The 13,710-nt window shown below is 40.3% G+C and overlaps 2 protein-coding genes across 2 annotated transcripts; both read left to right on the top strand.

The window, feature by feature from the left end:
* Positions 1–5,676: 5,676 nt before the first annotated feature.
* LOC141798814 (thyrotropin subunit beta) lies at positions 5,677–6,173 on the top strand. The gene is made up of 2 exons (XM_074680671.1): positions 5,677–5,826; positions 5,922–6,173. Exons 1-2 carry the CDS (start codon positions 5,677–5,679, stop codon positions 6,171–6,173), a joined length of 402 nt encoding a protein of 133 aa, XP_074536772.1.
* A 2,658-nt stretch (positions 6,174–8,831) lies between these two features.
* LOC141799610 (mitochondrial glutamate carrier 1-like) lies at positions 8,832–13,287 on the top strand. Its single transcript, XM_074681900.1, has 9 exons — positions 8,832–8,930; positions 9,380–9,505; positions 9,761–9,816; positions 10,031–10,121; positions 10,214–10,332; positions 11,657–11,852; positions 12,403–12,560; positions 12,647–12,722; positions 12,812–13,287. The coding sequence occupies exons 1-9, from the start codon at positions 8,908–8,910 to the stop codon at positions 12,969–12,971; spliced, it is 1,005 nt and encodes a 334-aa protein (XP_074538001.1). The 5' UTR covers positions 8,832–8,907; the 3' UTR covers positions 12,972–13,287.
* The last annotated feature ends 423 nt before the right edge of the window (positions 13,288–13,710 follow it).

Raw genomic sequence — 13,710 nt, 5'->3', positions numbered from 1 at the left:
GATAAAACAACTGAAACTTAATCAACCAAATCAAGTGCCACTCACTCAAATCCTGTAACACAACAATACATGAGTCTAAAAATGGCTCTTACACAGTCCTCACATTCAGAAAAGACAGGGAGAAAATGAAGCATAGATACTGTACATGTTACTGGTAAGCCCTCTTCCACAACTAGGCTGATTATTTTAAGCTCAGTGAGATTGATTTGGAGGACCTGAGGGGGACTTCTGGGTCTTTGTGAGTGAATGTGAAAGTGCACACAAAACATGGAAAAAAGAAGAAGATGGGACGAAAAAAAAAAAAAAAAGTAAGGGCAGGGAAGAATGCAGCGGTGAGAAAAAATGGGAGGAGTGGAGGTGGTCTCCAGATTCCTCAGGTTATTAATAAGAGTGTTTCTTCAAGGACGCCAAAGATGATTTGGGTCAGACTATTTCTTCTTCCTCCTGAGGTGTACCAAGGGCACACACAAAAATGGCCCCAGATAAATCGCTCCCCCTCCCAGAGTGAACAAGGTTTCTGTCTTTGCTTTGTCAGGGAGTAATAAACCTGAAGTACTCTGAGCTGTAAAAGGTTTCATACGCTCATTACTTCAACAGTTTATTATCAGTTTAATGAAATGTCACTTGTCTTTGTCATTTTGTGCATTTTTTAAAAAAAGTATGCTATTGGGAATCAACAGCCAAACTAACATTCTTAGTGTCATCTTCTACCTGTATTTACTGTAAAAACTGACATTTTACCACAACAAAAATCCTGTCTTTTGTTGTTTTACAAACAAGGCATCTATCGTCTCTTTGCTGCAGTCTGTGTGAATGGTAGCTTGACTCGGTCACTCATCATCCAGCCACTGACGCAGCATGTTTCATCTTAAGAATGTCTTCACAAAGCTACACTGTTTGATTCTCTACAGCTCAAATTCCTGCATATGAGATGACAATAAAGACCCCTGTAGGCTGTGGAGCCACTCGGGAGCAAAAACATCTGGCCCTGTTCATTTAACACCTGCCCCACAGCTTTCAGTTTCCACTTAATGTTAGTTTGGGACTGTTTTGGTGCGTTTTTATCTCTGGTGAATTGTACTGTTCAGCTGTTGAGGGTACAGCAGCCTGTGGAAAACAGACAAAAAAGTATCCACATAGTATCTTACTTGTGACTGGAAACAGATTGTGTTTCTCTGCCACCTACTGGTCAGTTTAGGTCATGGATCTACAGAGCTTTGAGCCCCTCTTCAGTGAAGATTAAAGAGGTTTTAAGTTAAGTATTTGAACAAGTTGTGTTCAAGGCATGTACACGGAAGTCGATAACGGCTGTGAATTTTTCTTCATCTTCTTCTTCTTTCTTTTTTTAAATGCTCTGTTATCTCGTGACAACAACGTATTATCTTGTCATCTCAATACAACAAAGCCTGTTTTCGTGTGAAAGCAAATTATTTTTTCCTTGTTATCTTGACATAACAAAGACTGTTTTCTCATGACAATGAATTACTTTTTTGCAGTATCTGAATCTGAATATTAAAGCAACACAAAAGATAAATTGAGATTTCAAAACTACACCAAAACTACCCAAAAAGGGAAACAGACACAAAAAGTGGCAACGGGAAGATAAGTGAAAGCATTTCATGTCATTTTGGCCGAGTGTTGATATCCTCCAAAATATAGAAAAATGATGTATGTCTTGTTTAATGCAGCTATTATAATGATAAGATCTACAACCCTTTTGAATTAGTGCCAGCAGCCAAGAACTCAACAACTTTACTACATCAGGTAACAATGACTACACTCACTTTTGAATCCCAGTTTCTGTCAGCCTTAGAAAGGTCTGCTCCTGCGGTGGACCTGGCAAGAAAGGCAGAGGACAGGGTGATGAAGCCACATAATCTAAGTCAGTATTCAAAAGTATTGCCTACTAACGCTAGAGTGACAAATGAAGACCTTTATTGGTCCAATTACATTTCATTTATTGTAAGTCTCAATACATGAATCATAAATATGTCACGTGTGGACACTGACAATGCCATAATACCTGTATTTACCTGCAAAAATGGACACAAAATGACCTATATTACCAAAGTAGTAACTTCTAAAATGCAGCCAGGCTGAAACACACTCTTTAAAGAAAAGAAGCCGGATGGATTACAGTTTGTGATCCTCTCATATGCTAACCGGTAGCCCATAAACAAACCCAATCAAGTAAATAAACTAACGTAAAGTGTGACTTACCGATAGGCTACAGCGACAACTAGTGGCTGGAAGCCGTTCGTGGCAGCTCTTGTAGGTTGAAATCAAGATGATCACAGTATTCATTCTTTGTTATGTCGAGATAGCGAAATAATAAGTTATTAGAAGAAAACAGAGCATAAAAAAGTTAAATAAATAAATAAATGGCCCTTCTCAGCTTCCGTATCTTTGCCAAACTTCTCTGTCATTTTTGTCATACACAGAATAACTAAAAGTTTGAGGAACACGTTCTGAACAAATGACATAAAAAGTCACTCGTTTAGCACTTCGATTAAAAAACCCGGCCGTTGGGTTGGGCTTCATTTCCCAGCATGCCACGGGCTCGCAAACGCTCTTTAACACACAAAAAAACCCTTCAAATGTCAAGTCACGATAAACAGACAAAGTCGTTTCCTTTTGTAGACATAGTTTGTCACCTTTCCCTCCAAGAAATTGAATTATAGTCAACTTTTCGTGAAAACATGCTACACCAGAATCGAAACTGACTGTAATCCCTGCGCTGTTTATGAGCTCCTTCTTCTTCGTGTTTCCTTTCGTGGGCGGAAGCTCATTGTAGAGGCGACCAGCAGAGTGCTCGTCACTCCACCTAGCGCCTCGGGGAAGGTCTGAGACAAGAGCCATGTGTTACCCTAGCAGGGTATCATCCGGTACGGGTGAGCGAGTGAACAAGAAAAAAGGAGCCTTGTGGTCAGTCGTTGCTGGAGAAGCCATGTTGGCGCACTAACGCGTCACTACGGTGGATGTGACTTCCACTGGCTTGAAATCATTCGCGGCTGGCAGATGAGTTCAATGAATGAGGTGTGACACAGTCCCACAACCCAATTCAGACTACTCTCCGCCCACCATTTATTTAGTTTGTCAGATAAAAACGTTTGCTTTCGTGTCAACGATAAACAAACAACAGCTTTTTCTGACAAAACCATGTATTCTAGAGGATATAAACATTTAGTTACAATGACATGAAATGCTTTCCCCTCATCTTCTCTTTTCAACGTTTTGTGGTTGTTTCCTTTTTGGGTAGTCTTGGCATAGTTTTAAAACCTCAAATTATCTGTTGTGTTGCTTTAACATTCAGATACACTTACATCTTTTATGTTTTATAGAAAGAGGAAAATAAGTTTGGATTCAAAGGGATACATTTCATTTTCTCCACAATTTTAAACTGAAAAAAAAAAAAAATTAAACAACCAAAGAAAGCTTTTTTTTATTGGTGCACTAAAAGAATAAGGTTATCTTTGTGCTGTGACTGCAACCTGTTCACCTGAGGGGCATTGCTGGGTCATGGCCTCTATAAAACAAATGTGTATCTGTCTGACCCAGTTGCATGCCCTTATTGGAGCGATGATAGTTACAGACGCAGTGGGAGGAGTACTGAATAAGTAAAGCCAGGGTTCACCAGGAGGACAGTCAAAACTGTTCCCTTTGTTTGTAGGTCTCTAAGTAAACTCAGGACATTTCTATCTCTGTTCTTTGTAGGAGCCAGCAAACCACCCTGATAGTCTGTACTTTTGCTTCTTGGTTTTCAAATTTTCCCCAAAATTCATTAGTTTTTGGAAACAGGTAAAGATATGATTATTATTTAAGCACAATTCTTAACCTGCAGTCTTATTCCAGTATTATTTGGCTTGGCAGTGTGAAAAACTGACCACCACCACCACCACATAAACACACACATGGCTGCTCTGGGAGATGTGCAGATTCATATTTCAAAAGACGGTCCAGCCTCATTAACCTCACACAAATATCATCTATCCATCTCAACCAGGCTGGATGTGTGTCAGGCCAGATAATCTGTGAACTGTCGACGACCCACTTCATCTCACTGTGTAATGTTTCTGTTATATAACTGTGACCTGACATGATGAATGGAAAACAAAAACAGAAACATATGGGCCTGATAAAAGGCAAAACATACTACGTTGGCAAAGACCCAGGTAAAATGAAAAATGAAACTTAGCAAGTGTTATTCTCAGATCTTTAGTAAAAGATGTCTGAATTTAATTAGTATGAGTCGCATTCACTTGACAAGTCTATAAAAAACTCTCTTTTTTGGTTACTGTAACACAAAATGACACATGTAGTTCTTGTAGAGTGAAAAAAAATGCCAACAGGGTAAGAAAACATTGTTTGACAAGTTTGTTGAAAAAACACTCATGGCCCAGAAAAAAATCGTTCTGAACTCTTAAGCATAACTCACTATTTTTCTATTCCAGGAATTTGTTAAAAATTGATCTGGAACATGTTGGAGGCTATTGTAGTTTGTGCAAGGGACAATGAATGTTTTTCTTTTTTATTCAATCAAATGCAACATGTAGCCACACACACACACATGCTGGCACACATGCATGTGCACCGAAGGTCGAGAGTTATAGAGCACTCTACTCCAGTTTTTTAGTGAAATTCAGACAGTCTGCGTCCGATGAAAAGCTTGAAATGGTAAAAAAAAAAAAAAAAAGACGAAGAAAAAAAAAGGTGTGAACAAAGTTGTTTAATTGTCAAATTACATTTATTTTTTTATGCTCCTGGTTTTCTATTTTTGATTCATTTCTGATTTCTCAGAAAATTCCAGGCTCAAATGTGGGTGTAAAAACAACAACAACAACAAAAATCAGTTTGAAAACTCCTCACTCCTATTTAAAATGCTGAAGTGAAGAAAAATCTCTGAAAACAAAGAGTCCGAGTTTAAGTGCTTCATGATGCTGTGTGGTTTTCTATGAAAGGTGGCCTACTAGATTTGTTGAGTCCTGTATTTATGTTACCAATTAACCTCTGTGAATTGTCAGTAATCAGTCAGACAGCTGATAAAGATTGTTTTGGGGATTTTTTTTGAGCTATCAGATGCTAAAATCAAAACATGGCAGCTGACCTAAAACATGCAGAATATCCCACGTGGATCCATTTTCACCAGCCACAGCTGTTTTGGGGTCACTGACACAGTTGTAGAACAGAACATACTCTTCAATATGACCTGCAGGGATATCACAACAAATCACACTCACAAACACTGACCACTCCTCTGTTACCAAGTGTATGTAGGTTTTGGGGTTTTGAGGCTTTTAACTCCACACATTATAAACAAATACCACGTGATTTTGGAAACAATGCTGTAGGATGAAGTCGAAGTTCTATAAAAAGGGGGCAGACAACATGAACTGTTTCATAAATGTACAGAGAAGAAGAGCAGGAAAGATCAGCAGAGCAGAATTAAAAGGAGGAAGAGCCTGGAATCAGAAGGAAAGAAAAAGATAATTGATGATAAATTGAATTTTGCATGCATTACCTCTGTACTGTGTATCTTGTGCATCAGAAGTCCACACATACAGGTGTGTTTTTCTCTTACACATAGCCTTGCACATGTATTTCATTTGAAGTCATTTAGTGTCATCTTTTTTGTGTCTCAGTTGTTGTACGTGTGTGTCCCACAGCATGCAGTCCGTAATGTTGAGATGCATGCTGCTTTGGATGCTGCTGGGCTGGACTCTGCGTGCCTGCATGCTGAAGAATCACACCCTGTGGCTCGAGAAGCATGACTGTGCTCAGTGTGTGGCTGTCAACACCACTATCTGCAGCGGCTGTTGTTACACACAGGTGGGGAAAGAGGCTCACACACTGGCAGACTTCTTCTTCTTTTTCTGGGTTTAAATCCCTGAACTGCCTCTTACAGCTCTGTCTCCACTTCTCAGGACACTAATCTAAGAGGACGGTTTGGGAGGACTTTCCTGATCCAGCGTAGCTGTGTGCCTCTATCTCTGGTGTACCGACCTGCCTGGCTGCCTGGCTGCCCTCAGGATGTCGACCCACAGCTGTACTATCCTGCTGCAAGGAGGTGCAGCTGCAGGCGCTGTGACACACGGTCACACCACTGCATCCGCACACGCAGGGTTTCTCATGACGGATGTGCTTCAGCCATCGGAAGCAAAGGGGCGCAAGAATAAGCCCCCATAAAAAAGCCTTAATGTCTGCATGACTCTGCTTTGATGTTTCCTAGCTGTTTACACCATTAGGGCTATTTGTGATGGCCAGTTATCAAACCTTGTTTTTGATTCATGCTCTATCTTGAAGTCTAGATATATCCAACAATCTCTGCAGCCAAGCCCACAGTTTTAAAACAGCAACATTTGATTTATGACCTGATTTTAAGGTAGGCTATCCCACCTGAAGCATCTTGATAACAAAAGGCAAAATCAATGTTACACCTTTACTCAGCAACACTTTAAACAAGAGCAGCTTGTAAAAAGTTGCTTTTTTTATTGCCAAACAACTCTTCTGTGTTTGAAGTAAGAATCCACCGATTGGGTCTATAATTCTGAGTTGACTTGTGAGGGTGGAAACTGTTGATGTTCTCATTATGAAACCCTCCATTTAATTTTTATTGCAGAAATGCATCTTACCTTCTTGTCACTTTCATCCTGGCAAAGTACAGACAACGCTCAAAGGCAGCTGTGTTCTTTTTCTGTTTCTCACTTAGATTAAAACCGTAGGTGTTGAGCAAAATTGAGTGTCTGCCTTGTAGCTTGTGGTCTTTGGGTCAACTGTCTTGCCAGCATTACTGAGTCTGTTTACAAACAAACTGTTTACAAACTATACAAATTTTAATTGTTATTGTATAAGAGAGAAGAAAACCGTACTCCCAATACTTGCTGACAGATTTGTCACATTGTTTCTTAAAGAGAAAACACCTTTAAAATGTGCTGAACAGGAGGTATCAATCACTTCAAATCATCTTTTCACATTTTAAAAATTTATTGTTTCTGAAGTTGGTGGAAGAATTTTCAAATTCAAGGCTTTGACTGCATGTTATGTTGCCAATAATTTCTTTAGTGGTGGGTGAGGATTTCAGAGGACAATGCATTTTGCACTGTTTTTTTGTCTCTTTTTCTCAATAGATTCTTGTTCTTAAAAGCAAAAAATGAAGTGTTGTTCTTGATATTGCTTTGGACAAAAGCATCTGCTAAAATAAACTGTAAATTAAAGGTCCAATACTATGCAAAAATCACTTTATTAAGTCTTTTAGTGAAATTTGTGGTTCTTTGGTTTTCCTCCCAGTCCACAAAATGTGATATTTAATGACAAAACCTGTACTTAGTAGTGCTTGTAAATGTAAAATCCTGACCTAAAATGAGCTGTTTGGAATTCCTGGGGTTTGCCAACATCAGCGATTCCCTTTTTTAACCAATCAGGAGCAAGTCTGACCTGATTGGTTCACCGGAGCAGATACCCCCAAACCCCCTCCCCGCCCACTCCTCTCCCCGCTGCTGGAGGAGTATGACTGTTTTTGGCTGTAAACAGCCACATAGTTCCATGCTCAAGCTTCCCATCTCGGAAGAAGAAAAATCTAGGTGGCTAGAGTTCATTTATTAAGGAAATGTGCCAGCTACACTCAGTAAAACTGTCCATGTGTGTGCTAGTCACTTCACTGCTGACTGCTTTTCCAACTTTGGACAGTACAACAGAGGGCTAGCGAATAGACTGGTCCTGAATCCAGGCACATTACCAACCATCCACCAACAAACCTCGGACCCTGGAAATGTGAGTATTTTAAATGCTGTGTGCCGTGGAGCAGATGGAAGAGATTATCCTCAGTGTCCCCCCTGTCTCTGTGTTAGCTTCAGGATGCTAACTTTAGCTGCGGTTAGCCTGTAATGTTACGGTAATCAAGCTTCGCTGTTTTCTAAACATTGTGCACTTGGAGCTCGCAGTGCCGCTCTCAGTGACGCAGAAGAGCGGGCGGTATCAGCGGAGGCTCATTTACATAAGAATGCCACGCCCACTAAATCAGAGCCTCTGAACAGAGGGGCTATGAGAGCCTGGAAACAACGCTGCTGTGCTTGATTTTTATTTTATTTTTTTTTGACCAAAACATGTTCCTACCATTTCATGAAGACATCAATGATCCATATTAAACTGCAGAAAAGGAGCATGATATGGGACCTTTAAACAACTATCACATAGTGCCAGCATTTAAGCTAAACTTGATATTCACTCACGCACATTGATGCAGAGCAAAAATGTCCCATGACACACATTTCACTGCTGGGTATAAAGTCTGTGGCATTAACTTAGAGCACACATATTTCATACTTGCTCTTTAAACGAGTCTAAATGATACACAGTTATGATACACATATTTTTCAAACTTTGGGCAATACATAATTCCAATTTCTTCTCCAAAAGGATTCAGTATTTGAAGTCTTTAAATACTGTATCTGAACTAAATATTTCAAACTTTTTAATCCAACTTTTCTGATTTTGAATTTACAGCTGTACAGATGAAATGGAACAATTCAAACGTACCTACATTGTGGATATGGGCTGTCTTATGTTGATGGATCTTCATAGTTTGAGATCATGATGCTTTGTACAGATAACCTGTGTAATTTCCTTAACATCTGAAAAGTATGTCTCTGAACGGCTTGTGGCTGGTGGTGTCATTTCAGACGTGTAAAAGCGCTCTCTGGCCTCAGCTCTTGGCTGGCAGTTCAGTGGGTGGAGAGTTGTGTTGAATTTTGACTCTGGATCTGCAGGGTTGGACCTGCCTCTCTATATAAACCCGTAGCTTCCTTCTCTTCTTGCCTTGCCCAGTGTCTCTCGGGGACCTTCAGCCTGCTCTCCGCCCGTGGCCTCCTCCTTTGTGCTGACCAACTTTTGCACTGGCAACAACCAAGAACCATGGCCCAGCAACAGCAGTACAGGTACCAACCAGCACCAGCATGATGTGTGATTTAGACTGCAGACAACAAAAATGAGTTAATGATGCTTTATATCTTTAATTTAATTCTTTTAAAAAAAAAAAAAAACTTTTTCTCTCTAGAGTCTGCTTGGGAAGGTATAGACGCATTAGTTTGTAGATTCCCTCCGGCTTAAATATGCAGCTTTGATTTAGTCTGTGGACAAGTTATTTTTGGACCAGATTCCCAGAACAGACACCCAATATGCAGATCTGATGCCTCAGTGTGAATGCTCAGTATGAGCGTACACCTAAAGAAATGATGACTTACCTTCTCTTGCATGTTATCTCAACTTTTCATGACTAATTCACATTTCTGTGGCCATGACAAACACATCTTATTCCACCTGTAGAAATGTATCAGAACATCAGTGACAGAATGATTCAACTTTATGTTTTGTCTTGTCCTGACAGTCTTCCTGCTAAACTGATCAATGGAGGGGTAGCAGGCATGGTGGGAGTCACCTGTGTGTTCCCGATCGACCTGGCCAAGACCCGCCTGCAGAACCAGCGCAGCGGGCAGCAACTCTACAAGAACATGTAAGAAACTTTGTAACGATGACTGGGGCTTAGTTTCTGAGGCTGTTTCAGTGTTGAACATCAAGTCAGAACAAACATGTGGCACAAACCGTGAAAAAGCCTTCCCTTTAGTGATACCTCGACCTTACAATACATTTTTAAATGAATTCTGTTTATTTTGTGATAACATGAAATATTCAGGCATCCTTCTATTGTACTGAGCCCTGAATGATTTTTTTATTAATGCAGCAAAACCGTTCTTTTGTCTCCCTTTAGGATGGATTGCCTGATTAAGACAGTTAGATCTGACGGTTACTTTGGCATGTACAGAGGTAAGACCAGTGTGTGCTGCTGTATAGTGGCCACACAAATAAAAGTATGGCCTGAACAAAAAGATCTGTCTGAGGTTTTCTTCCAACAAATTTTATAAGACAACTAAGGAAGGAGGCTTTTCTTCATCCTCAATGCTTGTTTGTGTCAGCTTTGCAAAATTCAGTGTAATTAAACAGCGTGTTTCATTAAAGCGAAATGAATCATCAATTACAGGAGCTGCAGTAAATCTGACCTTGGTCACCCCTGAGAAAGCCATCAAACTGGCAGCTAATGATTTCTTCCGCCACCAGCTGAGCAGAGATGGGTAAGTCGTATAAGCGCTGAAAAGGACTGAGTCTTTTCATTTATCGCACTCTTCAAGTTTTAACCTGGTTTGTTTGTTTCATTTGTTCCCAGCCGCGGGTTGACTGTGTTTAAGGAAATGCTTGCAGGATGTTGTGCAGGCATGTGTCAGGTCATCATCACGACACCCATGGAGATGCTCAAGATTCAGCTACAGGACGCTGGCAGGCTAGGTAAAATAGAGCACAGTTTTTGTTGTTGTTTGTTGGTTTGTTGACTGTTTTGAAAAGTCTTCCAAACAACTGCTCCAAAACCCCAACAAAATGAGCTTGACCTAAGTTGATTGTTATCAAGCCTCATCTGAACGCCTTTGTCTGGCCCCCAGGCACAGCGCCCCATGTTCACTAACCTTTTTGATTGTTATGTACTGTAGTTATTTTATTCCCTACAAAACTCGACAAATTTCAGAGCTTCGTCCTGCTGTAAAACCCAATCAATAGCCCCATCAGTTCTTTTTTATGGGAGCTTTAAAAAGTATCATTCTGGAGGTAGAGATGAGGCTGTAGAGCATAGCTCTGCTCTGAAACTACTTAAGTATTATTATTATCATTATTATATATTGAATACTAAATGGCCTTAGATTGAAATCCTCTGATGATGTCAACACTTACATCAGAAGGTGAAAGTCTTGGAGATCATGTGTCAGAGAAACTTGTTTTGGAGTTTTGGAGTAACCCCACATTAGTCTCATATTGCCACAGAACTGATGTCACATGATTAAAAATACCACTGAAAGCAGCGACACTCTCCAAGGGTTATGTGAGATGTAACATGCAGAGGCCTCACAGTTTAGGAGTCAGCAGTAGCAAAGTGTTCTAAGAAATAGTTATGAATTTTAAGAGGGACTTGAAGAGTTGATTGTTTTGAGTTTGGGAAATCTTCAATTCTGAAGAAGCTGAGGTAATTTCTCCTTATATTTGAGATAATAAAAAAAAAGTTTTGGGGTGAGAACACATTTCAAGATGCACAAAAGTCAATGGAAATGTCTCTGTGCCTTTGAGCATAATCAGGTCATAGTTTTATTCATGGAGTGATGGTGAGTCTGGATTCCCAGGATGAATCTGCAGGGTCTGTTTTAAATGACATTTAAAGGTTGAGGATATGTTTAAAAGGTTTTCAGATAAACAGCATCTGCACAGCCATGTGTTGGCAGCATGGTTTGTCCTTTCATGTATGACTGCTTGTGCAGATGATTCTGAACTGTGCGTCACAAAATGATGATAAAACCACATGATGGATAGCATCCAGTCTTTTGGCAACTTAAAAATCAGTTAAAATTTACTTCCTGGAGATAAATTAAAGCAAAATAAAAAATCCTGCTTGTTGGGGAACCCAGTGTTCCGCTGAAATGCTATCATTCAAAATTTTTGTTTCTGTCATGAAAATGATTTCAGCTGCCATAAAAATTTGGTAAACAATATTTATAAAATAACTTTAAGTTCAGTTTTTCAGTCAGACCTTTTTAACACTGATTCATTTCTCTGTTGTATCTAACAGCTGCCCAGCAGAGGGTGATACCAAGTGTCGTAACCACTCTAAAGATGGGAGGGACCAGCGCCGTTCTGAGCCGTTCCTACAACACAAACCTGGGGCCTCAAGTCATGAGAGTGTCAGCCACAGAGATCACCAGAGAGCTGCTGAGGACCAAAGGAGTCACAGGGCTGTACAGAGGACTCGGGGCCACACTGATGAGGTGAATAATGGTTTTGGGACCGTTCCTACTAACTCTGTTTTGTAGAGTTCACCGTCACAGCAACCACTCTGCTCACACATTTTGCCAGAGCACTCTTAGTTGAAAACATTTCAACACCATCACACTTGACTGTGTCATGTCCTTATCACCAGCCAATCAAAATAAAGAAGGGGTGGGACTTGCAATATTGACTTAGTCAGCAAAAATGGCTTAGGTCTGTACAGGAAGAAATAGCCACACTTATCTCTTTCAACATCCAGATCAAGCGGTGTGGCTAATGCTACGACATGTTTTAAAAAGGTTTTTTGTTTGTTTGCTTTATTATATATAAGTAAATGTGGCAAACAGAATATAAAAATAAAGTGTAACCCAACAACAGCAAGCACCAGAGAAGTGCCCTGAAACTGAGGTTGTGGGTTCTGCCAGTGCAACAACAGCTATCAGTGGACACAGGCCCTTAAGCCAATGCTTACATTTGGCAATGCAGTTTTTAATCTCTGATCATTTGTCCCCACTTCTGTTCATTAGGTTTATTTGTTATCTCCCACAGGGATATCCCATTTTCTGTGGTGTACTTCCCACTTTTTGCACATCTGCACAAGCTTGGCCAGAACTCACCTGAAGACCCATCTGTGCCTTTCTATTGGTCCTTTTTGTCCGGCTGTATGTCTGGATGTGTTGCTGCTGTGGCTGTCAGCCCTTGTGATGGTAAGTGGCGAGGTACCTCGATAGTTTGTCAGTGTTTGGGGAACTGTAGAAGTGAAATTCTCACATGTTTTGAATGTTCTGTGCAGTGGTCAAGACAAGGCTACAGTCCCTCAGAAAAGGTGCAAATGAAGAAGCCTATAACGGAGTGGTGGACTGCGTCAGGTAAATTAGCCATGAAGTCATTAAACTAGCTTTCTCATTGCAGGGTTTTCATGAACACCATAAAATCATATTGTTTGTTTACTTCGCAGACAAATCCTGAAAAAAGAGGGTCCTGGGGCCTTCCTGAAGGGTGCCAGTTGCCGTGCCTTGGTTATTGCCCCACTCTTTGGCATCGCGCAGGTTGTGTACTTTGTTGGAGTTGGAGAGTTTGTGCTGGGCTACACTCCCTACAACATCTACTCTGCATAAACAATCTGTTTTCTAGTCTCAATTGGCCTTATTAAATGACAGGCAGCTCTTTGTAACTGTGCACCTTCTTTACTTTTGGAGGGTTTCAGAGTGAAATGCTACAGGGACCACGAAATTGCCATAATTCATCAAAACAGTGGTATGCCCTTAGCATGAGGATCATTATTTCAGAGGCTGAGATTGTACACATTGTTTATGGTCAGATGTAGCCCATATGAGAAATTGTTTTGTTCATTTACAAAGGGACTAAGGATAACTAATGATGTAGCTCCTATCCCTTAAAGTGCTCTATATCAATCACTGTAACTGTAACACTTAACCCCCTGTAACTAATCTGTCTGATAATGACTGTTGTAAAATGACGGTTTGTTACCCACAAGAAACTTGTAGGGTAGGAATTTCAATTGAAAGGCTCAAATTCTGTTATAAAACCTTTCATGAGAAACTTTCCCATGGATGTTCATCCTTGTTTATGTACATAATGTATCTATCTGTTTTTATAGCAGAAATCGTTTCACAGGAGACTTTGCAGTTGCGTGTCATCCTCATTATTGTCCAGAAGGGAATAGTTAAAGTGCTCGAAGCCTTTGAACTGAAGAGAGCGTGTGGACCTCTTCTTCAGAGGTGTGCCACAGGGATCATGTTTTGAACCTCTTACTTTTATGGGAATGTTATTTCTGTGCCCTCAGACTGGAGATCTGTTTACTGGAAATGATCATGAAAATGATTGAGGCTTAAA

This window comes from Halichoeres trimaculatus, unplaced genomic scaffold, assembly GCF_033239565.1.
Source record: "Halichoeres trimaculatus isolate MK-OKI-2021-1 unplaced genomic scaffold, fHalTri1.1 fHalTri1_scaffold_11, whole genome shotgun sequence".
Lineage (NCBI taxonomy): Eukaryota > Metazoa > Chordata > Actinopteri > Labriformes > Labridae > Halichoeres > Halichoeres trimaculatus.
Note: the sequence above shows the minus strand (reverse complement) of the source record. Positions and strands in the feature narration are given on the sequence as shown.

What these genes read in the sequence shown, in the direction of transcription:
- LOC141798814 (XM_074680671.1), top strand. Translation starts at nt 5,677, where the DNA reads ATGTTGAGATGCATGCTGCTTTGGATGCTGCTGGGCTGGACTCTGCGT. An exon ending in GCGGCTGTTGTTACACACAG is followed by an intron (nt 5,827 to 5,921) that starts GTGGGGAAAGAG and finishes TCCACTTCTCAG; the next exon opens with GACACTAATCTAAGAGGACG.
- LOC141799610 (XM_074681900.1), top strand. Translation starts at nt 8,908, where the DNA reads ATGGCCCAGCAACAGCAGTACAG. An exon ending in GCCCAGCAACAGCAGTACAG is followed by an intron (nt 8,931 to 9,379) that starts GTACCAACCAGC and finishes TTGTCCTGACAG; the next exon opens with TCTTCCTGCTAAACTGATCA. An exon ending in CTCGGGGCCACACTGATGAG is followed by an intron (nt 11,853 to 12,402) that starts GTGAATAATGGT and finishes TATCTCCCACAG; the next exon opens with GGATATCCCATTTTCTGTGG.